Raw genomic sequence first — 26,383 nt, 5'->3', positions numbered from 1 at the left:
AGATCCCTCCTATAAAACCAAGCCACGTCACAAAACTTTACAATTTGTCTGTTTCCTTTCTGTTTTGTTTTGTTTTTTGTTTTTTGAGAGGGTTTCTCTGTGTAGCCCTGGCCATCTTAGAACTCTCTTTGTAGGGCAGGCTGGCCTTGAACTCAGAGATTGCCTGCCTCTGCCTCCTGAGTCCTAAGATTAAAGGCTTGCACCAACACTGCCTGGTAATGATTCTTTCTTAAACCAGAAAAAACAAACAAAAAAACAAACAAACAAACAAAACAAGTGTTTTGAAAAATGTATTAAGAATATATCCAGGGCTGGGCAATTGTGGTGCATATGCCTTTAATCCTGTCATTCAGGAGGCAGAGGCAGGTGGATCTCTGCGTTTGAGGCCAGCCTGGTCTACAGAGTGAGTTCCAGGACAGCCAGGGCTACACAGAGAAACCCTGTCTCCAAAAACAAACAAACAACAAACAAACAAGTGCATCCTCTGCCTCAGACCCACTAATGCTGTTCCAGATGTGCATCCTGGACACGTGCACAAACATCAATGAGAAGATGCTGCACCAGGAAGGAAGCATGGGCTCTGGGCAACAGGACAATGGCACACCAGTGATGCCACACAAACCCTACCGACATGTGTCAACATAGCAAAATCTCAAACATGTAAGGGCATAGCAGGAAACTGACAAATGACCAGTAGGAAACGAAAATACGTATTCTACCTTGAAATTACATCCAACAATATTATGTTTTATTTATGTATGTAAGAATTTAAGTGTAAAAGTTTTATGAAACATATTAGGATATACACGGCCCGGCAAGACGAATTGATGGATAAAAGCACTTGCCACCAACCCTGCCTTAAGCCTAATCCCCAAGATCCACATGGTGGAAGAGAGATCAACCCTGCAAGTTTCCCACTGACCCCCCACTGTGGCATGCGTGTGCCATCACCACAAAAAAACAAATTTTCAAATGTAATTTAAAATAATAAAAGAAAGTGGGATGTTGTAGTGCACACCTTCATCCCAACACTCAGAAGGCAGAGGCAGGTGGATCTCTGTTGAGTTCAAGGCCAGGGGGGTGGGTCTACAGAGTAAGTTCCAAGACACCCAAGACTACACACACACACACACACACACACACACACAAAATCTCAAAAACAGGGTGGATGGACAGATGGGACAGACAGACAGATAGACAGACAGATAAATAAGATAAGATATACACTGAAGCCATAATAACTTCCAAAAGTAGAAAGAAGAAAACCAGGACTTTATAAATTACATCCTGTTTATTTTGTATGTGCAGGGATGGACTCGAAACTTGCCATGGTGTGCTTATGTCAGTCAGAAGACAATTACAGGAGTTGGCTCTGGTTTTTCACTATGTCGGCCCTAGAGAGCATACTTGGATTCCTGGACTTGGCAGTGGGTACCCTGATCCAGTAAGCCATCTCACTGGCTCTACTTACAGTGTTCAGTAAGTATGTTCAAAGCTAATAGTAGTCTGGAATGATGGCGCAGGCCCTTAATCCCAACACTCAGGAGACAGAGGCAGACAGATCCTGTGAAGTTAAGGCCAGCCTTGTTTATATACTGATTTCCAGGCCAGCCAGAATTATATGAGACTTCGTCCCTGTTTCCCCATAAAAGCAAATATAAACCAAAATGATAAAAAAAACCCAAACATCTTTTAACTTTGGGACTCTTTAAAATAACTGATGGGGGGGGGGGCGGGGGTTAAATTACTACTGCTCTGCCTTTCACATAAAAGAAAAGCACAGCTCAAAGGACAAAGAAGATATGGACATCAGCACACACCTCAACTCCATCAGTACTGCTGAGGCTGGGGTAAGAGGACTCTCAAGGGTCCAGCCTGGACTACACAGGGAGACCCTGTCTCAAAAAAAATAAGTAAAATATTAATGGGTGAGGTTCTGAAAGGAAACAGACTTGCATAATCTCAAATTATCTCTCTGCAGGTACTTACTACCACCAGGTGGCCAAGCCTGACAACCTGAATTCAACCCCCAAGACCGGCAAGGGACAAGGAGAGAACTGACTCTTCTAGAGAGCTGTCCTCTGACCTCTGCGTGTGACCTGTGTTTTGCACGCAAAGCACACTAGGGAGGCTGAGGGGAGCCAGGGGCAGTGTAGCTGCACATGTAAAGCACACTGACTGAGGAGGACCGTGTGCAAAGCAACAGTGAATCTCACAAACAGACCACTTGGAAGAGGCGGAACACAAACAAGATTTTACTTCACCTGTATCAAGTTCTGGGATAGAACTGGGCATAGTGGCTCATACCTGTTAGTCCCAATACCTGGAAGGCTGAGACAGGAGGACTGCTCAAAGTTCAAAGCCAGACTGGGTTAAAGAATAAGTTCTAAGTCAGCATAGGCTACAGAGTAAAATCCTGTCTCAAAAAAATAAAATAAGATAAAAATAAAACTAGTTATAGAATAGGCAGAAGTATGATTATTATTAAAATCCAGAACAGGTTTCATTATGTTATTTTCCTTCTTAAGGTTATTTTATGTGTCTGGGTGTTTTGCTTGCATGTGAGCATGTGTACCACATGTAGGCCTGGTGCTGCCTCTCCCCCAAGGGCCAGGATTGCAGGCTGCACTGTCACACCCATCTTTCATTATGGCATTTCCACATGTCACTGTCTCTGTTCTAATTTCTATCTCTTCCCCACTGCCCTCTTCTGCACTCCCTGTCCATCTCTGTTTACTTCCACTGCAGAATTGTCCCCTTCACCTTCATATCACATATTTTCTAGTAACTGCATAAGAGTTCAATACTGTCACGAGACAGACAAAATGTAAGACATGTAAGGACCCACTCCACCCCATGTTCTTCTCTCAGCTTACCTCTATCCAGTTCTACTCTGCTGACACTCATCTCTCTTCCCTTAAATGTGCTGGCACTATCTGAATTAGTGAAAAATACTAGTAAAAATTCAGTTCTTTAGTCTTCAGCCGTGACTGGAAGTCTTTCTGTAGACCAGGCTGTCCTCAAACTCACAGAGATCTGCCTCCCAAATGCTGCCATTAAAGGTGTACAACACCACTGTCCGGCCTCACTAGCACACAGGCAAATGTGGCTTATGACTGTTGCACTCTATGACTGCTGTGTTTTGTGTTTTCCTGTCTATCGCGTGGCTACTGTATCTGTGCTCATGTGATTGATTACTGTATTGACCAGGCAGGTACAGAACATTTTCTATCATCACAAGATCTATCAGGGGCTGAAGAGATGGCTCAGGGGATAAGAGCACAGGCTCTTCTTCCAAGGGACCCGGGTTTGATTGCCAGAACTCACATGCTGACTCCTGTCTATAACTCTAGTTCCACAAGTTCTGATACCCTTTTCTGGCCTCCATGAGCACTGCAGGTATGTGGCGGTACAGAGATACACATGGAGGCAAAACACCCATACACATAAAATAAAAATAAACCTTAATAAAAGAGTCTTAAATAATCATTTTTTAAGAGAATGGGGTTTCATAAAGCAGATATAGGAACAGATGCCCATGACCCTCCCTCTTGGAAGATGGAGGCAGAAAATAAGCAACCAAGTTTCTGTTTGCACCTTGTTCTTGGGAACTTACTTAATTCAATGTATTACTGTTGACATTTGAATAGCAAATAGTTTTTCCTTAGCAAATTTGTAATTATAAATTCTGAATCAATTCAAGGTACAATTTTATTTTTAAGATAAGTTCTGTGGGGAAAACAGTCATGAAATCATAAAGTGATGAAGAATATTTATTAAGTCTATTTACAAAAACTTAAGTTTAAGTTCTAAGAACTACTCCTGTTACCTTGCGAGGCATAAGTGAAATCCTTTTCTCTTTTAGACTAGATTTGTACCCACAGCTAGCCTCTTTATGTAGCCCAGGCTGGCCTCGAACTTGTGTCAATACTTCTGCCTCAGCCTCTTAAGTGGTGAGATTACAGACATGTGCTACCATGTCTGGCTCTGAAATTCTTTGCATTGTTTTTGAATAATCTTTTTTTCTTTTTAAAAAGACTTACTCTATTTTCAATTATATGTATGTATATGTATTTGTGTATAAGTATTCATATATGAATTCAGGTTCCCACAGAAGGCAGAGGAGTGTAATTCCTCTCAGGCTGGACTTACAATTGTGAGCCACCAGTATGGGTGCAGGGACTTGGGACCTCTGTAAAAGAAGTACATGCCCTTAACCACTGAGCCATCTCTCCAGCATCAGAAATACAAGATTTGATTTTTGCTTGTTTCTTTTGAGACAGGATCTCATGTAGCCCAGGCTGGCCTCTAACTCACTATGTAGTTGAAGATGACCCTGAAGTCATGATCCTCCTGCCTTGTGATACAATTACAGCTGTGTAATTACTATACAAGGCTGAGATGGTTTTGCTATATAGCCCTGGCTGGCCACAAAATTACAGCAATATTCCTGCATTAGCCCTCAAGTGTTGAGATAGGCAAGAACCTCCATGCCTTGCACACTGAAATTGATTTGCTGCTGCTACTGCTACTGCTGTGGCTGCTGGGGTGTATTTGTTAAGCCTTGTGTATGTGTCAACTGTGGATGTCATGCAAAAGCCATTCACTGTACAGGTTTAGTGGTGTGCACTTATTTGCTTGTATATGTGTGAGGCACAGGTGGAGGTTAGAGGACAATTATCAGGAGTTGGTTCTCTCCTCCCACCACAGGGGATGGGAGTAGGGGGTGGGGGATGGGGGGACAGATATCAATTTAGGCATCAGGCTTCTCCTTTACCTGCTGAGCCATCTTCATGGCTCTCGTTTTGTTTTTCTGAGACAAGGTCTTATGTAACCCAGGTTGGCCTCAAACTCACTGTGCAGCCAAGAATGACCAGGAACTTCAGATCCTCTTGCCTCCACCTCCCTAGTCATGGGATTACAGATACACTCCACCATACCTGATTGTATTGTGTGGCACTGGGAGTGAAACCCGGTCGAGTATTCTACCAACTGTGCTCCGCTCGCAGTCCCCAGGTCCAGTAATTTTTATCCTACTGAATCCATCTTTGGTCAATGGGAAACTCTTCAGGTTGGATCTTGAGTCCTTTTGGGGTGAATTTAGTAGTGGCTGGTGACTTGTTATCTGGTGTCACAACATTCTATGATCACCCTGTACTGGAATCACCCTTTCTCTAAGAAACTCATTTAAGGGTGAATGGTGTCTCTAGATCACAGCATGGGCACTAAGGATGTTCACTGGATCAGGCATTGATTCTACTACACCTTTTAGCGAGCACAGGATGCATAGACACAAACAAAAACAAGTATCAATGCCTGCGGGCAGAACAGGTAACAAGCACAACAGAGATGAAGCATGCGGACTGTGGTAAGGTTAAGAGGAGATGCTCTATGTGAAGAAGACAGAGCTTCAAATTCTTCAAAAGAAGCCAGAAAGGCTGATGGGATAATTCATATCAGCAAAGGGCTTGCCATGCAAATACAAGGACCTGAGTTTGATTCCCAAAACTTATGCAAATCACTGCTGGGTTTGGTGCTGTGTGCTTGCAATCCCAGCCCTGGAGAGGTAGACACGGGGATTTCATGGGTGCATTGGCTAAACAGCATAGCCTATTTGCTGTTTGCATTGGCCTATTCTAAGCCAGTGACAGACCCTGTCTCAAAACAAAAACAAACAAAATAAATGTGGCACTATTTGAAGGTTCATGGATATGTACACCCAATATCCCAGAGGTAAACTATTACTAACATATATAAACATTTAGGGAGAAGTATTCTCAAATTGCTTGTTGAGAGTTTCTCGGGACAGAATCCAAACCTTGTTACAGAGGGGAGAGGGTTTTTCAGGGCTAGACACTGACCTGTGCTAGTGCTCCATCACTGGGCTTTATTTAATTCAAGTCCCTCACCTCAGTGCTCTAAAACATCTCCATAGAAACCATTTTCCTCCATGATATGAAAAGGGGAAAAGCCAGTTATGAGACTCAAGCTGCCTAGTAGCTGCCGAATTGGGGATTATGGGTTCAAGTGAGATATCAGCCTACCCCAATATACATGGTAAAGAGTGATCAATGAAGTCAGTCAATATCATCCTCTGGCATCTATAGGCAGATACATACATGTTCATGTGCATCTGCACACACGCTTGCCTCCCACACATGTAAACACATACACATATTTACATGAAAAAGGTTATGTTTTTAAAAATTCATCTTAAATTTGCACTTCCCATTACTTGAGTGTATATATGTGTGCCTTTGTGTGTATGCACATATGGGTGCACATAAGTGTTACTCCTTATTAGGTACTGCTCATCTTTCTCTCTCTCTCTCTCTCTCTCTCTCTCTCTCTCTCTCTCTCTCTCTCTCTCTTTCAGACAGGGTCTCTCACTAGCCTGGAACATAATGAGGGGATGAGGGGTTAGAGTAGCTGACTAGTGAGTGAGGTAGAGAGACCAGAAGTTCAGTGCTTTGATTTGCCCTGTATTTTGCCTATTTAGAAAAAGGAGGGGGCTGGTGAGATGGCTCAGTGGGTAAGAGCACCCGACTGCTCTTCCAAAGGTCCAGAGTTCAAATCCCAGCAACCACATGGTGGCTCACAACCATCCGTAACGAGATCTGGCGCCCTCTTCTGGAGTGTCTGAAGACAGCTACAGTGTACTTACATATAATAAATAAATAAATCTTTAAAAAAAAAAAAAAAAGAAAAAGGAAAAAGCTAACACACCTGCCACCTCAGCCCTGGAGCCGTACAGGAAGCAAAGAGAAAATGCTGGGGAATTGGAACAGGACATAAAACTTCTAAATAAGGGCTTCTCTTAAAGAAGGCCTGGGAAAGATACAATTGCAAATTGTCAAGAAAACTCTGATGGGACGGACCCCCTTGTGAGGCGTCACGAACGACCTCAGACACAGAAAAGTATGGAAACCATAGGCTTAAGTTCTTCAATTCAAAGACAAGAGGTCAGATTGTATTTAAAAAAAAAAAAAAAAAAAGAATCAAAAGAGTGCCTACAAAAGAGCCTGGTGTCTGTTGTTGCCATTGACAGAGAACTGGGTCTCAAAGCACTCATGGGGATCCAAGGCTGTAAGAATTCCAAGTGGGGCTGGAGAGATGGCTCAGCAGTTAAGAGCACTGACTGCTCCTCTATAGGTCCTGAGTTCAATTCCCAGCAACTACATGGTGGCTCACAACCATCTGCAATGGGATCCAATGCCCTTTCTGGTGTGTCTGAAGACAGTGACAGTGTACTTACATACATGAAATAAATAAATCTTAAAAACAAAAAACGAAAAACAAAAAACAAAAAACAAAAAACAAAAAAAAAAGAAAAGAAAAAAAGAATTCCAAGCAAAATGCTCACTTTGGCAGCACATATTTTAAACTGGAATGATAGAGAAGATGAGCATGTATGTTACACAGGATGACACGCAAACTCATGAACTGTTCCATATTTGTAAGATTCTCTGAAGTCCAAAAGGGCATGTAGGATATTTTTTTCCTAATTTTAAAAGATTTATTTTTATTTCCTGTGCACTGGTGTTTTGCCTGCATGTATGTCTGTGTGAGGGTGTTGGATCACAGACACTTGTGAGTTGCCACGTGGATGATGGGACTTGAACGTGGGTTCTCTGAAAGAACAGCCAGGGCTAACAGTCATGGAGTCATCTCTTCAGCCCCTATGTAGGAAATTTTAACCTCAGAGAGAGAGAGAGAGAGACAGAGAGATCAGAGACAGAGAGAGAATTCCAAGCTAAATGGAGGAGGGAAGAAAAACCCTTCCTGGATGGTGCCAGGAGCTCCTTTAGCCTGACCCCTAGTGTCCCTCACCAACATCACAGCCTCAAGTCTTTTCTCCCCTCCCCCACTTCTTTGTTTGTTTTGTTTTGATTGCTATGTTGCCCATGCTAGCCTGGACCCCTTTATGTAATCAGGCTGGCCCCAAACTTAGGACAATCCCCCTGCTTCAGTCACCTGAGGGCTGGAATTACAAACGTGTATCACTATGAGGGGCTCAACCCAGGTTCTCAGTCTTGTGCACTAAGCTTGTTTCTCACTGTGGATTCCAGTGCTGGGCATACCAGGGCTCTCTGTTTTATTCTGCGTGCTATCAGATCATACACTGTAAGCGTCTCTCTAATTTGGAAACTAGGCTCCAAGCCAAGGTCAAAGGAAGAGCAGGGCTGGGGGAAGGGACCAGATGGGCTCAAACTATCATTTTCATCTGTGACTCACCAGGGAGCCAGATGCAGCATCCCTGCTTCTGACCCTGTGTCTCCTGAGAGAACAGAAAAACAGCCTTTGCCTTTGGTTCTGATGAGACACTAGCTTATCCACTATCTACATTTTGCAGTCTCTAGAAGCCACCAGCAAAATCAAGGCAGATTTATGTTGTCAAAAGAGGAAGCACACTAACTGTAGAGTTCCTTTGCTTCTAGAAGAGAAGTAGTTTTCTTTGCCTACGTTGCTACACATATTTACAAGCTGGTAACCGTTCGTTCCATGACCACGTTGTTGTCATGTGATACCAAGTAACTATACTACCAAACTCCCATTACACTATATTCTATGTACCCAACATGCATTAACCGTTTCAACAGGTGCCATTATCCCACTTTACATTTCAAAGCTTCATTTATTATTACTATTATTATTATTATTGTATATGTGTGTGTGTGTGTGTTTGTGTGTGTGTCTGTGTATGTGCATGATCCAGAAGCATGATACGCTCATGCCTTGGTGTGGGTGTGGAAGTCAGGAGACCACTTTGGGAAATGAGGAATCTTCTTCCACTGTGGGCTCAGGGGATCTGACCCAGGTTGTCAGGCTCATGTGGCAATTGCTTTACAGGCTGATCCATCTTGCTGGCCTATTTTATAACTAAGGAAACTAAAGACGAAAGCTAGACCAAGGATGTCCGAACCAAGATGCCAGAAACTGTCTCCTAGTCCCTTTGTCGTGTTCTGAGAAATCTCAAGTACAGAAGAAAGGTTGACATGGTACAACCATCAATCGTTTATCACCTAGTATCTATATAGTATCTATTACCTATTTTCATTTATTATCTATATAGTATCTATTACCTATTTTCATTTATTATCTATATAGTATCTATTACCTATTTTCTTTCTTTCTTTTTTTTTAAAGATTTATTTATTATTATATATAAGTACACTGTAGCTGTCTTTAGACGCATCAGAAGAGGGCGTCAGATCTCATTACATACAGGTGGTTGTGAGCCACCATGTGGTTTCTGGGATTTGAACTCAGGACCTTAGGAAGAGCAGTCAGTGCTCTTACCCGCTGAGCCATCTCGCCAGCCCTCTTTCTCTTTCTTGGGGGGTGGTGTGAAACAGGGTTTCTCTGTATAGCCCAGGGTGTCCTGGAACTCACTCTGTAGACCAAGCTGGCCTCGAACTCAGAAATCCACCTGCCTCTGCTTCCCAAGTGCCAGGATTAAAGGCGTGTGCCACCACCGCCCCACTACCTATTTTCATCTGTTATCTATACAGTATCTATTTATTTATTATCTCTTATCTATATGGTATCTATTATCTATGTAGTAACTATTATCTACTTATCATCTATTTAGTTTTATTTTTCATTTTTTACCTTGTTTAAATTTTAAACCTTGCTGTATTCAGGCTCCATTAAAATTACATTTGTTCAGACACCATTGCATAAGCCAGCAAGATTCTGCTGAAAGGACCCTGATATAGCTGTCTCTTGTGAGGCTATGCCGGTGCCTGGCAAACATAGAAGTGGATGCTCACAGTCAGCTATTGGATGGAACACAGGACCCCCCCAAAGGAGGAGCAAGAAAAAGTACCCAAGGAGCTAAAGGGGTCTGCAACCCTATAGGTGGAACAACAATATGAACTAACCAGTATCCCCAGAGCTCGAGTCTCTAGCTGCATATGTAGCAGAAGATGGCCTAGTTGGCCATCATTGGGAAGAGAGGCCCCTTGGTCTTGCAAACTTTGTATGCCTCAGTACAGGGGAACACCAGGGCCAAGAAGTGGGAGTGGGTGGGTAGGGGAGTGGGTGGGGAGGGTATGGGGGACTTTTGGGATAGCATATGAAATGTAAAATAAGAAAATACCTAATTAAAAAAATACATGTGTTTATTAATATTTGTATCTATGTATTTGTATATACATGTGCTACAGTGTCAGAGGACAACTTGTAGGAATTGGTTCTCCTTTCCCATTTGGATCCCAGGGATATAACTCTGATCACTAGGCTTGGAGGCAAACACCTTTCCCAGATGAGCCATCTTGCTGGCCTCAGGTCAGATTTCCTAAAGGATATGCATATAAAAGATGAAGGAAAACCCAGCTCTATGGTGGCATACATGTGTAATCTCAGCATTTGGGAGGATGAAGCAAAAGGGGAGAGGAAAGAAGGAAGAAAGGATGAAAGGTGAAGGAAGAAGGGGAGGAAGAAAATAAATGGGCTAGAGAGTTAGCTCAGTGTGTAAAGTGCTTGTTGTACAAGCTTGAGGTTTTGAGTTCAAATCCCCCAGCATCCCTAAAATGTCTAGCATAGTTTCACCGACCTGCAGTCACAGCTCTGAGGAGGCAGGGACAGGTGGGTCTTGAGGGCTTGCTGGCCAGCCAGTCTAGCTGCATCAATGAGTTTCATTCAAGTTCAGTGAGAGGTACTATAAAGTGGAGATGACAAGTATGGAGATAGATGGCTTCAATCCTAGCACTAGGGAGGCAAAGGCAAGCTAATTTCTTGAGTTTGAGACTAGCCTGGTCTACACAGTGCTTGAATTCAACAAAAACATAAAAGAAAAACAAAACAAAGTAATCTCACCACATAATGATCTGTCTATTAAATGGTGACTATAAATCTAACTTGAAAAGCCAGCGCTGGCAGACAAGGAAGCAGTCCACTCTTCTGTGGGCACTGCTGGTGACACCACAGTCTGGCTCAAGCTTTCTGATGAACAATCTGGATTTGCATATAATAACTATAAAACTTTTCACAGACTTAGATCCAGCTAGAAAATAAGGGAGATTTTTTCCATTGGCTAGGAAGAAAGCTCAGAAAGTAAGAACACTTATTTTCTCTGTGGAAGCTTGAGGAACCAAGTTCAAAACTCCCACACTCACATAAAAAGCCAGACATGGCTGCCAACATCCCTGCAACCCTAGCACTGCTCGGGGTGCAGACAACAGCATCCATGAGGCTTTTTGTTTACCAGCCGAGCTCCAAGTCCAGTGGAGACTCTGTCTCAAGGGAACAAGAAAGAGAATGCTAGAACAGGGTAGATACCTCCTTCCCTGGCCTCTGGATGTTCACATGGACACACACACTAACACATGACACATGTATGCGCATCTATATACAAAAAAAAAATGAATAAAAGGACAGAAGGAGGCCGGGCGTGGTGGCGCACGCCCTTAATCCCAGCACTTGGGAGGCAGAGGCAGACGGATTTCTGAGTTCGAGGCCAGCCTGGTCTACAAAGTGAGTTCCAGGACAGCCAGGGCTATACAGAGAAACCCTGTTTCAAAAAACAAACAAACAAACAAAAAACAAAACAAAACAAAAAAGAAGGACAGAAGGAAGGTACACAGGAAAAAAAGGAAGGAAGCAAGCAAGCAAAGGAAGCAAGTGAAGGAATGGAGGGAGGGAGGGAAGGAAGGAGAAAGAATTTACTTCAAGCTCGGCCTGGTAATACAAGCCTGTAATCGCAGTCACACAGTGAGGACAGGGACAGCTTGGGCAAGGTAGTAGGCAGTATTTCAAATGTCTTAAAAAGGAAGAAGAGGGCTGAGGCTTAGTGAGGAGAACACTTGACTAGCATGGTGTGGCCCTACAGTCAATGCACATAGAGAAGAAAAACACATTTCTACTATACACACACACACACATATATATCACACGCACACACATTACTAATAAAGAGGGATAAATTAACCATTGGCTACTGTGTACATCAATATGATTCTATACATCAAGTGAGCTATAATGATAAGACATGACCTATTTTAATGAGTGAGGTGTACAGTCTAACTTGGCCTTGAATCCCAGTGCTGCCGACTACACACGTTCAGCAAACATCTCTCTTCTAAGGACGGACTTGGATTCACTTGGATCCCGCATGTAGTACCTAGCTCTTGATTTGATGTGTGCCCTTTTATATGGGGTAGGGAAGTAGTTAAGTATCCAATCCAGAGCCTTTCATGAATGCTGACTGTGGTGCTCTGCTACCAAGCTTGAGGTGTATATTCTTCATGAGCTGAAAAGAGAGATGGCTGGAAAGCACACTCCAGGCAGACTGCCTGAGCACAGAGCTCAGTGTTGTCATGTGACGGCTTAGGTGAGTGACTGCACCTCCCAAAATTCCAGTTTTAATTCATGTGTCAAGTGAAATCTATTTAGTCACCACATGGCTAATAATATAACCTACCCCATGAAGTTTTTAAAGTTAAGATGAGATGATGTCTGCAGAGAACTTAGCATAAGCGCTTCACATGTGCTGTACTCTCCACAGACGTCAGCCCTCGGTATCCTTTGATCATTGTGCTCTGTGGTGGCCACTCACTATGTTCTTGTCATTGCAAAGGAGCCCGGGTTCCAAAGTAGTGCAGAGGTCAGCCAGGGGTAATGGTGTGAGGTTGTCAGCGTGTCATGTTTCAAAAAAAGGATAATACCTACTATGACTCTCATTAGTGTAGAGTTAACTGCTTACTGAAAATAGCAGACAGTTTAAAATTTCCCATATTGTTTAATTGCTGTTAGACCCTGACAAGACAAGTGCTCTTAATAAGAATAAAAACTTTAAATGAACTCAAAGAGTTCTATGTACATTAGGTGAAACAAAATGTAGTGGTCAGTGGACCCCAACTACAAATCTCTTAAGTGAACTGTCTCTATACACTTACAATGACAGACACATTAGAACTTAGTGACTTTGAAGCCTCCTTTGTTTCACATTAGTCTTTGTCTTTTCAAGTAAAAGTAAGATGACTTCAGTTCAAGGCCCAATTCCAGAAACATTTTTAAAAATGTTTTGTTTTGTTTTTGTGGTATTAGGGATTGAAGCAGAGCCTCATGTGTGATATGCAAGCAGCCAACCACTGAGGTACATCCCTAGCTCCAGATGCTGTTAGTGGCCTATGCCCTTCCTGCCATTCCCCGCACCTCCCTTCCCTGAGTACTGAGTATCACTGGGCCGTGGCACCAGCAAGTGCTTACCTGGAGGAGATAGAGAAGTCCTGGGGCAAACAGGGTGATTGGGTACAGAGACTGGTATGTTGCTAAGGCAAGAAAAACAGCACTGAGGAAAACGCTGCCTGTGAAGAGAAACAAAGGTGTGGGAGAACCCAGCCTCATCAATCAGGACTTCACTCAACAAGTCCACATCAACTTGAAACTCCTAAATGCTCAATTACCTGCCAAGTGCTTCCTGATATGCGAGGTACTATGCAAGCTCAAACAGAAGGAAACTACTTGGTTTAGTTCCCAGGAAAGGCAAGCATGGAAGTCAAAATCACCACCTTTAGCAACCTGTGATGCCACAGACATGTTTCTTAAGAATTTTTCAGAGTCAGAAAGATTCTATAAAACCTCCGTCCAAAGATTTACAAACAGGTAACATCTATTAACCTCCATGTCTAATGCACGGTCACTGAACCTGCAACTCCTGCTCACAACGTTCAGAGCTATAAAACCTCTACAGCCCCTGCTCGTGGCACTCGGAGCTACGAAACCGAGCCCTCTGGATCTCACGACAGCCCATCCTCTGTCACACCTCTACCTTGAAGCTGCAGGTTTCTTTTTTTCTAAATAAAAACACAAATGATGTTTATTGCTTGGTTTCACTCTGTAGCCTAAGCTGGTGTTAAACTTGCAGCAATCCTTTTGTGTAAGTCCTCCAAGCCCTCACATCAAACTAAGAGTATATTCTTCCCATTAATAATGGGTCAGTCTATTCACTATATAAAATGGACTGTATATAATCGTTACAAATGCACTAAAAGAATCTATGGTGATGTGAAAAGAAAACTTATAAAACCCTGTTAAATGAAATTTAAGAAATAAAGCTTATGCCATCAGGCTCAGCTTATCTGTTTTCTTTTTAAAGCTTTTAAAAAATGTACCTCTAAACTAAGATTAGAGGTTTCAATACAGGTTTCAAAGTGACCTAGAAATCAGTTGAATATAATGGTTCTAAGTGTATGTCTCATGATGGTTACGGTTTATAAAACAGCAGCACTCATTGTTACTCTGATGAGTATGGGATCAACTCTTTGCTAAAAGTAACAGAAAATTTCACAACGGTCTTTCACAAGAAGAGGACCTCTTCTTCACTAATCCAAGGAAGTTTACACGTTTCCCTCGCCCCAGGGACACACAGACAGAGATGATCAATAAGCTCTTTCACACACTAAAGTATGTCTATTGACTTGACGGCAAGTGCCTTTGCTCACTGGGCAATGTCACCCTCAAGTAGTCTACACACCTGAAACATGAGTCACCACGGGAGGAGAAAAGGCTAGGAACATATGTGTGTCGGAATCAGAGGAGGAGGATTATGACAAGAAAAGAAAAGAGCTTAAGGAGGGTGGGAAACAGTAATGGAACGCATGTAATTTAAAAAGTGGATTCTACCTGGGGGAGAAGGGGAGCAAGCTGGGGGAGAGCTAGGATATGGGGAAAGAGAAAGAATGGGAACAAAGTATAATGTCACATATGTATGAAAGTTAAGCTCAAAAACAGAAATAAGAAAAAGATGAGCAAGTAGAATAAAAGAACGCTGAACGTTTATTCTTCAAACCAAGAATCTACAAACTAAGAATAATCGTGGTGGACAAAACAGTAAGGAGGGAGATGGCAGGGACAGGAGGAAATTGGGTGTAGAGGACAAAGAGCAGCGTGCCTGGAATATGGCTGCCCTACTGTACTGATGAGTAACAGGCAAGATGGTCTGGACTTCAGGTACTTGCTAAAACAACTGAGCAGACACAGGAACAGGCCTGGCCAAGTCCTGACACTAAGAGAGGCCTCCTCCCATCTACTGAGTTATAGACTCTGGAACCGGAACCAAGCCACCCTGATACAGGGAGGTGGCACCCATGAGAGAGGCAAAAGTAAGCTCTGGACTCCTTGACCTTGCCAAAAGTTTGAATAACAATTTGTGGGAAATTGGCCAAGAGTGGGGACATGCTAGAGAGAGTTCTTTATTTCACATGTTCTCTATGCATCTGGTAGGCCCATACATGTATGTGTTGTCAGAGTTAGGAGGCTACTGTTCCAAATCATTCATTTGTACAAATAAGGTGGAAATACATGACCATCACCTCATTTTCTGCCCCAGGAGGCACCAGAGAGTGAAATAAACACAGTTGCCTTCTGCCTTAATTGCCTAAAATCTGTAATTGCCTAAATCTGTCTGTAAGACCCAAGAGAGAAAAAAGGCTAGTAAGAGAGGAATAGGGTAAACTTAGAAATGTCTTAAAATGTGCTCTGAAGATCAGGAAGAAGCAATCTGTCTTCTTGTTTCTTTGTTTGTTTATGCATAGGGTCTCTCTATGTAGCCCTGGCTGTTCCGGAACTCACTATGTAGACCAAGTTAGCTCAGATCTCATAGCAATCTGCCTTCCTCTGACTCCTGAGTTCTAGGATTCAAGGTATCTGCCTCCACACCCAGTAATTTTAATTGTTTTATTAGTACTAGGGACTGTAGCCCATGGCCTTGCTGGGCAAGTGCTCTATCACTGAGCTACATTCCCAGTGCCTGCATGGAAATCTTAGGCAAGAAGAATCAACTCCGCCTGCCTCCTATTAGTGACACCGGAGCCCAGCCAAATACCCCAGCTCCACATTTCTTCTTATACCAGTCCCCAAGCCCACAGGTCCGCCTTTGAAGTGTAGGTCAGCTCTTGCTCTCATCTGTCACCAGAGTTCAGCAATCTCTTTCTAGTTGGCCCCGACCTTCACAGAAACATCAAACGACTCTTCTAAATCAGGCAGTGACTAATCTACAAAGACTAAGCCAGGTACTGCAGTGCACACCTGTAATGTCAGTACTCCCAAAGGCAAGGCAGGAGCACCAGGAACACAAGACCATCTTCAGCTTAGCTGAAACAATCCTGGGCTACCTGAGACCCTGTCTCAAAAACCAAAACACAGTTAGTTCCCGTTACTGCCACGACATTGGGGCAGCAGAGGCTCAAGTGCATTCAAGATTGGACTTCACCCATAAGCCACTGCCATGGGCAAACAAGGCATGGCTGCTGGAATTGTTGATCCTGCTTTACAACAAGCACTGGAAAACATTCTCATCTACAACGGCCTACCATGTGGAGCTCTCAGAGTTGCCAAAGACTCAGACAAGGGCCATGCCCATCTTTGTGTGCTTGCATCCAGCTGTGAAAAGCCTGTGTGTAAGTCAAGTTGGTGGAAGCCCTTTGTGCTCAGCACCAAATCACACTAGTTAAATTTGATGACAGCAAGAAACTAAGGGAAATGGGTGTGCCTCTGTAGAATTGATAGAGATGGGAAATACCATAATGTGGTTGGTTGTGATTGTATAGTGGTTAGGGACCATGACAAAGCATCTCAAGCCAAGAATATCATTGAAGAGTTACTCAAATGCAAGAAATTAATAAATACACTTAGCTCTTAAAAACAAAAACAAAACAAAGCCAGAACTTTGTTTAAAAGTGGTGGCACACACTTTTAATCCTAGCACCTGGGAGGCAGAGGCAAGTTAATCTTTATGAGTTCAAGGTCAGCCTGGTCTACACAGCTAGTTCCAGGACAGCCAGGGATACACAGAGAAACTCTGTACTGGAAAACAAAAAACAAAACAACACAAAAAGAAAGATGGGCCGTGATAGTAGTGGTGCTGATGGTACATGAATTAATCACAGCATTTGGGAGGCAGAAGCAGGCAAATCTCTGAGTTCAAAGCCAGCCTATAAAGATAGATAGATAGATAGATAGATAGATAGATAGATAGATAGATAGATAGATAGATAGATAGATAGATGATAGATAGATAAACAGGAATAGTCCACAGACAGACAGACCTACTGACCCAACCAGACCTGACCAGACCAGACAGACTTCTGAAGTCACATCTCATCGATCAAATTAAGTTCAAGCTCCAAGAGCAAGCACGAGCCTCTCCATCTGCGCTTTGCCTGTCTCTTCACCTCCCATCACTTGCCCACACACTTGCCTTCCACTTACTCCACCAGTGCAGTTGCTGAAAACAGCAAGTCCTTCCACCCATGTGTCTGTGCTCACGCTAGCCTTCCTGACTGAGCTCATTTCCTGTCATCCCTCAGTGGCCACAGAACCCAAGCACAGTTAAGAAAAGTAGTTACAGCCTGACATTGCTGCTCCCTTCCTAGGTGGCCTGCAGTGTGTCATGTCTACTTCAAGAAGGTGCCAGACTCAAAGAGGCCTTCAGGGAAACACCACAACAGCTTGCGAAAGAACTTTCAGCTCACTTTCTTGTGACACATTTATTGTGATAAAATCACATATTCTACTCATTTCACACATGTAGGAAGCAAGGCATAGAAGTAAGGTTAAATACAGAACCTAAAGTTGCCCAACCACCCCGGTCATCCTTTCAGCTCTTGTTAAGGAGACTCTAGTTTGCCCTTTCTTCCCCATCTGTCTTGGGAATTTCTCAAGGGCAGTAAGCTGTTCTTAATTCCGACTCTCCTTTTGCAGAACACACAACAAATGTGTAACTGACAGGATGAATGAACGTCAATCAGTAATACATAGGAGAGTCTTTTTAAAAGCAAGCACATAGCTGGAGGTGGTGGTTCATGCCTTTAATCCCAGCACCCGGGAGGCAGATCTCTGAGTTCAAGGCCAGCCAGAAAGGTCTACAGGTTGAGTGCCCAGGACTACACAGAGAAACCCTATTTTAAAAAGAAAGAAAGAAAAAAAAAAAAAAAAGGAGGCACAATAAGGCAAAGCAATCCTCTTGAGGAAGAAGCCACAAAGCATTAACAGAGGCAATGCAACCCGAGAAGCACAACACAAATCTACTTTAGAATGGATCAGATCCTACAGATGAACACTTGGGAACTCAGAATGGTAGGGGCCTGGCATGGGATGCTTTCTAGAATAAAATGATGACTGGCTGGCTGAGGCCTGAATTCTGGGGTAGAAGCATAATGCTCCTACAGCCAATGGCCTGGTGTCTGGGTATGAGACAAGACAGGCATGGAGGTGCACAAAGACTTAGAAAGAGCTGGTAGGTCTTGAAGAAATCTAAAAAGGGTAAGAAGAATGAAGAAGGCATCCAGTTAGGATATGTGGACGGCAAAGGGGCAGGGAAGATGGAAAAAAGTAAAAGGTGGCCAAATATTTCAAGCAAACTGTGATAAGCAAACACCAGAGTCTGCTGTGTCAAACATACGCTGGGTGTCAAGGAGACTGGTGACTCGGGTGTGTCCTCATGGAGCTCCCAGTAAACAACACAAAATATAGGAAAGTAGTTCATCGGAGGCAGGCCACACCCACCAGGGTGCTGACACCTGAGCTTTGAACAGTGAGTGAGTGAGACCCAGCCTCTAAGAGCAGCACAGCAGAATGGGAGGATGCAAAGTAACAGTGTGCTAAGAATAGGCAGGATGCGAATTAACAGAGTGGGGCAGGGACTCTCTCTGGACAAGGACAAGTGACATGGATATGGAGAATCAAAGAGTTCAAAGTCAATCTCTGCTCTAGAGTGAGTTTAAGGTCAGCCTAGCATACTTGAGATCCAAAACGAAAGACATAGGAGTCATTAGTTTAAAGATAAAGATAAACCACCCCCCTTCTTTTTTGAGTCAAGGTCTCCTATCACTCACACTGGCTTTGGGCTTGCAATGCAATTGAGGATGACCTTGAACTTCTGGTCTTCCTGTCTCTCTTTTCCAAATCCAAGGTCCTTAGGCAGAGGCCGCCACCTCAGGTTTATGAAGTGCTAGGGATTATGTCAGCGAAGCAAGAACTCTACCAACTGTGCTACATCCCTAGCCCAGTTTTTATATTTCTACAACTGAAATAATGTCTAACCAGGAAGACTTGTGTCAAGAGGAATATGAGTACAACTTATTAGTGTTTGCAAGTGCAGCCCATAAAAGCTCTAGGTTTCATGAGCAAAACTTCACCTTTGGCCTGACCACAGACAGAAACATTAGGATAAATTAGCTAAGTGGATACAGGACTAGCTGCTGTATCAGGGAATGACATTACCCAATCTAACTCTGAGTATGTTTTCTGACTCTGTATCAGGGTGGGGGCCAAAACAAGCCTCTACAAGAAGGTGCCCCAGGGACTGCACCTTCCTGAGGGCCTGGGTAAGTGACACAACAGCAGGGCAGAGGCAGGAGGAGACAAACGTAGGAATGAGACAAGAAGCCAGTGGCTGGCTCAGGATATGGATGTAGCAAGGATACATAGTTAGAGACTGGGTCGTAGACAGTGACCTGTCCCAGGGCGGGCAGGCAGTGGGACAGACTGGAATACTGCCCAAAAGGGCCAAGGTCCCACAGGACTATCAGAAGAGGAAATTGCAGCAGCATCTGAGGCAACAGGAGGCAGGGAAAGGCTCGGGGGAGGCCCAGTGCACTCACATCCCTTGCCAACTGGGCTCTTTTAACAGGGAAGGCTGTCTCAAAGCAATCTAAGCATACCAATGGGGAAACTTTGAGCACTACTTTGTTCCAAACAGAACTGTGAGCATGCCACGTGCCATAAACCATAAACTGCAGATTTTCAATCAATATTACATTCCCATCTTACAGATCAGGAAGTGGAGATACAAAGGGACATGAGCCTAACCGATCGCCTTCCAGACCCCACTGTATCTCTGCACCACCGTGCTGATCTCAGTCTATATCTGAGCTGTAATAACCCCAGGTCAGGGTGAGAATGTCTCACAAAGCCAAAACAAGTAAGTGAGAGTGAACTATACTATCTTTAGTTTTACTGCTTATGCAATGCAACAGAAACAGGGCTTGAAGAATGTTACAACTAACCCAGTCTTACTGAATGAGCTCTTACTAGGATTACTAATATACTTGAAAAATCAAAGTGGTTCAGAGAGAATGCAACTAAGACAGAATTCTTCAAATATTTTAATAGATTAGGAACACTGTGATATTCTCTATTTACAGCATACAACAGTAGAGGATAAATGTCCAGCACTAGGGGAGAGCCAGGCTACAGAACAAATGTCCATGAGACATGGAGATAGGAGTAGGGTGGAGAAAGACTCACTTTTTGTTTGGTATAAGTTTTTTTTTATTCTTACCAAATGCTTGAACTACTCCTAATTTTTAAAATGAAAATGAAAATTACAAAGAAAATGACAAATGTGTGTTTAATGTCTGTACTACTTTAGAAAGAACCCCAGCACACAAAATCTATGCAGTGCTGGGAATTGGACCTATGGCTTTGTACATGATAGGCAAGTGTTCTACCAAGTAAGCTACATACCCAACCCTCTGTATTACTTTAGGATAGGCTCTCAAAAGAAGAATAAGCCCGGCATGGTGGCACACACCTTTAATCATAGCACTCAGGAACCAGAGGCAGGAAGATCTCTGTGAGTTCAGGGTCAACCTTATTTACATAGAAAGTTCCAGACAACCATAGCTATATAGAGAGGCACTGTCTCAAAAACAAAAAGCAGAATAAATAAAAAATACAAGCATTTTAAGACTGCTGATAAATAGCCTCCCAGGAGGGTCATACAAATTTGTTAAGCCAACTTGTAATGTTCATAAAATATTACATTGTGTGTATAACATTTTAAAATATCTGTGCAGGGCAGTGGTGGCACACGCCTGTAATCCCAGCACTTGGGAGGCAGAGGCAGGCAGATTTCTGAGTTCAAGGCCAGCCTGGTCTACAGAGCCAGTTCCAGGACAGCCAGGGCTACACAGAGAAACCCTGTCTCGGAAAAAAAGAAAACAAACAAACAAAAAATCTGTGATTTTATTCAACAGAATTCAAGTTATACAGTAAAAGGCCTCTCTGTGGAACCAAAACTATAGCTCTGTGATTTTCTTAGAACTATTCTCCTCCCCTCCCCAGGTTTAAAAAAAAAATTATTTGTGTATATTCACAGAAAGTGTATGGAAGCCATGGGAGAACTTGTGAGAGCTGTGTCTCTCCCTCCGTCACGTGGGTCCTGGGAACCACATTCAGACTGTCATAGCAGTTGCAGGCTCCTTGGCCCCAGGCTGTAACCCAGGCTGGCCTCAGACTCCTCACTAAATCACTGAGGATGATTTTGGAATTCCAAGTCTCATATGTCTATCTCCCAAACCTGAGATTAACAGGCATGTGCTACTATGACTGCTATTACTTTTAAAATTTTGAATCAGGGTCTAAGTTGGTTAGCTGGCTCTCTAGTGCACCATATAAGCAAAGGCAGCCCTTGAATTTACAACCCCACTGCCTTTGACTTCTAAGTAACTCTTTAAAGTGACATATCAATACTAATAACAAGAATAACAGTCATAATAGTAATAAACAAAAGTGACATTTTCAGCACTGGTCAAGGTGACACATATCTGTATTCCAGCTACTTAGGAGGCTGAGCAAGAAGGGTTCCTTGAACCCAAAAGCTTAAAGCTAACCTAGACAACTGCACAAGAGCTCTAATAAGGTTAAAACAAAACAAAACAATTAGAAAGGTGACATTTCCCAAGGCAAGTGCTTCTGGTTGGTGAAGCATGTATCCTTTAATTGGTGGACACTAGGTATCTTGTAAGGGACAACCTGTCTGGGCTTAGCATCTAGAGACAGAGACTGAGGCAGGAAATATATACAGTAAAAACTTTTTTTATAAGATTTATTTACTTATTTTATGTATGTAAGTACACTGTAGCTATTTCAGACACACCAGAAGAGGGCATCGGATCCCATTACAGATGGTTGGGGGGCACCATGTGGTTGCTGGGAATTGAACTCAGGACCTCTGGAAGAGCAGTCAGTGCTTTTAACTGCTAAGCCATCTCTCCATAAAAACTCTTTATTGTTAAGAACTGTTTCTTGCAAAAATGACCACAACCTTCATAACAATATCAGAATTTCTTCACCACTAGAAACTGAAGCTAGGGGTTTTATGCATGCAATACAAGAATTCTACCACTGAGCTATATCTCAGACTGTAATTATTATAAACAACCCAGTAAATGAAACTAAAAGGCCAGAAGAAACGTGTCTTATGAAGAGCTAAGTCGTTCCCATGAGCTACCTGCAAAAGGTTAGTACACTGTACATAAAAGGTTCCTGACACCCGATATTACATGATGAGCATTTCTTGATCTTACAAATGATTAAGCAACAGTATTTGAAAATAAGAATTCCGGGGACTGGAGAGATGGCTCAGCGGTTAAGAGCACTGACTGCTCTTCTGAAGGTCCTGAGTTCAAATCCCAGCAACCAGATGGTGCCTCACAACCATCTGTAATGAGATCTGACGCCCTCTTCTGGAGTGTCTGAAGGCAGCTACAGTGTACTCACATATAATAAATAAATAAATCTTTAAAAAAAAAAGAAAATAAGAATTCCTATGATATTATAGGAATATAAGAATATAAATTTAGCAACAAATTTAAGAAATCGTGAGCTGGTAGATTCCATTTCTAGAACTGATTGTTAAGAAAACACCTGGTTGTTCCCAGCTTCTGGATAGCCAGAAGAATGGATACAGAAAATGTGGTTCATTTACACAATGGAATACGACTCAGCTATTAAGAACAAGGACATCCTGACTTTTGCAGGCAAATGGATGGAACCAGAAAACATCATCCTGAGTGAGATAACTCAGACCCAGAAGGACATGCATGGTATGTACTCACTAATAAGTGGATAATAGCCAAAAAGAAAAAGAAAAAAGAAGAAAACCCATACAGAATACACAAGATGCAGTCCACAGAATTCAAAAGGCTCAACAAGCTGAAGTCTCAGTCCCACTCGGGAGAGAGAAGAAAGCAACACAAGTGGGGAAGGAGGGAGAGACTTGGGAAGGAAAGTGGATGGTGGGGGTACAGTGGGTAGAGGGGAACCTGATCTGGTATTGGGTGAGGGAAAAGGACTGAAGCTCTGAGAGCCAGCAGAAAGAATGTAAACAGGCAACCTCAGGAAATAGGAGGTTGGAGGAAACCCCCCCCCCAGAATGCACCAGAGACCTGGGAGGTGAGAGACCTTAGATGAAATGCCCGACAGTAGGGAGAGGGAACTTATAGAGCCCACCTCCAGCAGGAAGACAGGACATCAATTAAGGGATGGGGTTGACATCCCACAGTCACATCTCTGACCCATAATTGTTCCTGTCTGAAAGAATTACAGGGATGGAAATGGAGAGGAGCCTGAGGAAAAGAAGGTCCAGCGACAGGTCCAAAGTGGGGTTCAGCTCAAGGGGAGGTCCCAAGGCCTGACACTATTACTGAGGCTATGAAGCACTAACAAAAAGGGACCTAGCAATCTGCCTTCCAAAAGACCCAACAAGCAGCTGAAAGAGTCAGATGCAGTTATTTGTACCCAACCAATGGACAGAAGCAGCTGACCCCTGTTGTTGAATCAGCGGAGGCTGAAAGAAGCTGAGGAGAAGGGCAATTCTGTAGGAGGACCAGCAGTCTTAATTAATCTGGACCCCCAAGATCTCTCAAACACTGGACCACCAAACAGATAGCATACACCAGCTGATAGGAGGCCCCAACACACATACAGTAGAGGACTTCCGGGTCTGTGTTCATTTAGAGATGAAGTGCCTAACCCTCAAGAGACTGGAGGCCCCAGGGAGTTTAAAGGTCGGTGGGGTCGGGGGTAGGGGCATCCACATGGAGATGGGGTGGGGTGGGGAAGAGGTGTGGGATGTGGAGCAGTTGGAGGGTGGATGGGGAGGGGCAGGGAATGGAATATGGAGTATAAAAAATGAATTACAAATAAAATTAAATTAAAAAAAAAAGAAAGAAAATACCTGGTTGTGAAAGCAAAAAATCAATACACGTGACGAAGCTGATTGTAGTATTATTTACGTAGCTAAATAGCAGAAAATCACCTAAATACTAAGTAGCAGAAATTGATTAAAGAATCTCTAAGCTGAGCATGGTAGTTGAAACACACCCATAACACCAGCATTCAGGAAGCTGAGGCATTCAGAGCCTAGCTTGGGCTACATTGTGAGCTTGAAGTCTATCTGGTTACATACCAAAACCTTCTCTCATACATACATACACACACATACACATACATACACACATGCACACATACATGCATACATACATACATACATACATACATACATAGAGGCAATACAGGGAGGGGGGTTGTGAAGAATTGGCTCAGTGACTAAGAGGACCCAAGTTCAATTCCCAGCACTCAGCCATTGTAACTCCAGCTCCAAGGATCCCACACTCTCTTCTGTGTGCACAGCCCTCATACACATGTGTACACAATTAAAACCTAAACCTTAAAAAGAATCTGCATAGACTCGTTCACACAATGGACTAGTGCTTGAGAAAAACTGACTCCAGTCTTTAACCCTAGCACTGGAGAGGCAGGGGCAGATGGATCGCTGTGAGTTTGAGGCCACCCTGGTCTACATAGCAGGTTTGAGGTCAGGGCTACACAGTGAGACTCTGCTCACAGAAAAAACAAATTCAGACAGGGTTCTTGAGACAGCTCAGTGAGGACACTTGGCACACAAAGCTGATTATGTGAGTTCAACCCCCAGAGTCCACAGTGGGAGGTAAAAAACAAATCCCAAAAGTTGTTTTCTTATTCAAGTATGCTGTGGCAGATGAATCACATGTATGATATTTTATCCTACTGAAATGACAGTATATAAGTATAAGTAAAACTAGAATTAAACCACCAAGAATAGATAATAAAAATATTCTTTGTAAAGTGTTAACCTTTATTTTTATTTTATATGTATAGGTGCTCTGCCTGCATATTAAGTCTGTATACTGCGTAGGTACAGTGCTGGTAAGGTTCAGAAGAGGACATTGGATCCATTAGGGCTGGAGTTACAGATGGTTATGAAAACACCATGTGGGTGCTGGGAATCCAGCTCAGGCCCTCTCGAAGAGCAGCCAATGCTCTTAACTGCTGAGCCATCTTTCTAGCACCCCCACACCCCAATTTTTAAAAACTGTGTATAGTGACAAACACCTGTAACGCCAGCACTGGGTAGACAAAAGGCACTGTAAGGGCAGCATGGGCTACAAGTTCAGTTCTAGACCAACCTAGGCTGCTACATGAGACCCTGTCTCAAAGAAACAAAAATGTATCTTTGAGGGCTAGAGAGATGGCTCAGCAACCAATGGTGACACATACCTAAAGTCCCAGTACTTGAGAGGTGGAGGCAGGCAGATAGATGACAGTTCAAGGCCAGCCTAGTCTACATATTGAGTTCTAGGCCAGCCAGGGCTGTAAAGTGAGACCCTATCTCAAAACAACTAGCAAGCAAGTAAGATACCTCAATGGGGAAAGGCATTTGTGAAAATTTGATGAGCCAAATTCCATACCAGAATCCACAAAAAAAGTAGAAGGAGAGGAGCAAAGCTGCCCTCTGCCATACACACGTGAGCCGTGGCATGTGTGTCCCTGCAAACACCATACACACGCATGATAATAGATAAAATTATAAACGAAAATGATGGGCTAGAGAGATGGCTCGGCAGTTAAGAGCACTGACTGCTCTTCCGGAGGCCCTGAGTTCAAATCCCAGCAACCACAAGGTGGCTCATGACCATCTGTAATGGGATCTGATGCCCTCTTCTGGAGTGTCTGAAGACAGCTACAGTGTACTTAGATATAATAATAAATAAATCTTTAAAAAAAAAAAGAAACAAAAACAATTCCAGGAAAAATAAAGACTAGAGCAATTGCATAGAAAAAAGCAAAAGTAATAATAGAAAATAAAAGTAATAATAGTTGCTACTTTGCCCAGCAGTGAGTAATACAGTGTCATGAAATGTAAGTTCTAACCACAGATTCATTTATTTATTGGTGCTAGAGCTTATCCATACATGCTAAGTGCATACTACTACCAAGCCACACACTCAACCCAACCAGTGATTTAATCAAAACTGAAAAATAAGAAAATCAAGCAAAGAGGAAGCAGAAACATTGGTACAAAAGTCCTATTAAGAAATCTTCAGCCAGGCGGTGGTGGCGCACGCCTTTAATCCCAGCACTCGGGAGGCAGAGGCAGGCCGATTTCTGAGTTCGAGGCCAGCCTGGTCTACAAAGTGAGTTCCAGGACAGCCAGGGCTACACAGAGAAACCCTGTCCAAAAAAAAAAAAAAAAAAAGAAGAGAAATCTCCACTTCTCATAATGGAACACAATTAAAAATGCCTAAAATGTATCGTTCATAAGACAACGACA

The 26,383-nt window shown here is 43.0% G+C and overlaps 1 protein-coding gene, 1 non-coding gene and 1 pseudogene across 2 annotated transcripts in view; 2 read left to right on the top strand and 1 right to left on the bottom strand.

Annotated features, from left to right (window-relative positions):
• Pigu (phosphatidylinositol glycan anchor biosynthesis class U) overlaps positions 1-26,383 on the bottom strand; it is an 80,726-nt gene that overhangs the window by 23,225 nt on the left and 31,118 nt on the right. The window contains exon 7 of the mRNA XM_021181322.2: positions 13,213-13,310. Within this exon, the coding sequence (XP_021036981.2) occupies positions 13,213-13,310 (98 nt within the window). The remainder of the gene's footprint in view (positions 1-13,212; positions 13,311-26,383) is intronic.
• LOC115030435 (U6 spliceosomal RNA) lies at positions 7,356-7,458 on the top strand. Its single transcript, XR_003836035.2, has one exon. It is a non-coding gene; the product is annotated as a U6 spliceosomal RNA (small nuclear RNA).
• LOC110289400 (small ribosomal subunit protein eS12 pseudogene) lies at positions 16,232-16,645 on the top strand (annotated as a pseudogene).

Source organism: Mus caroli, unplaced genomic scaffold, assembly GCF_978045245.1.
Source record: "Mus caroli unplaced genomic scaffold, Mus_caroli_1 scaffold_2, whole genome shotgun sequence".
In the NCBI taxonomy this organism is placed as follows: domain Eukaryota; kingdom Metazoa; phylum Chordata; class Mammalia; order Rodentia; family Muridae; genus Mus; species Mus caroli.
Note: the sequence above shows the minus strand (reverse complement) of the source record. Positions and strands in the feature narration are given on the sequence as shown.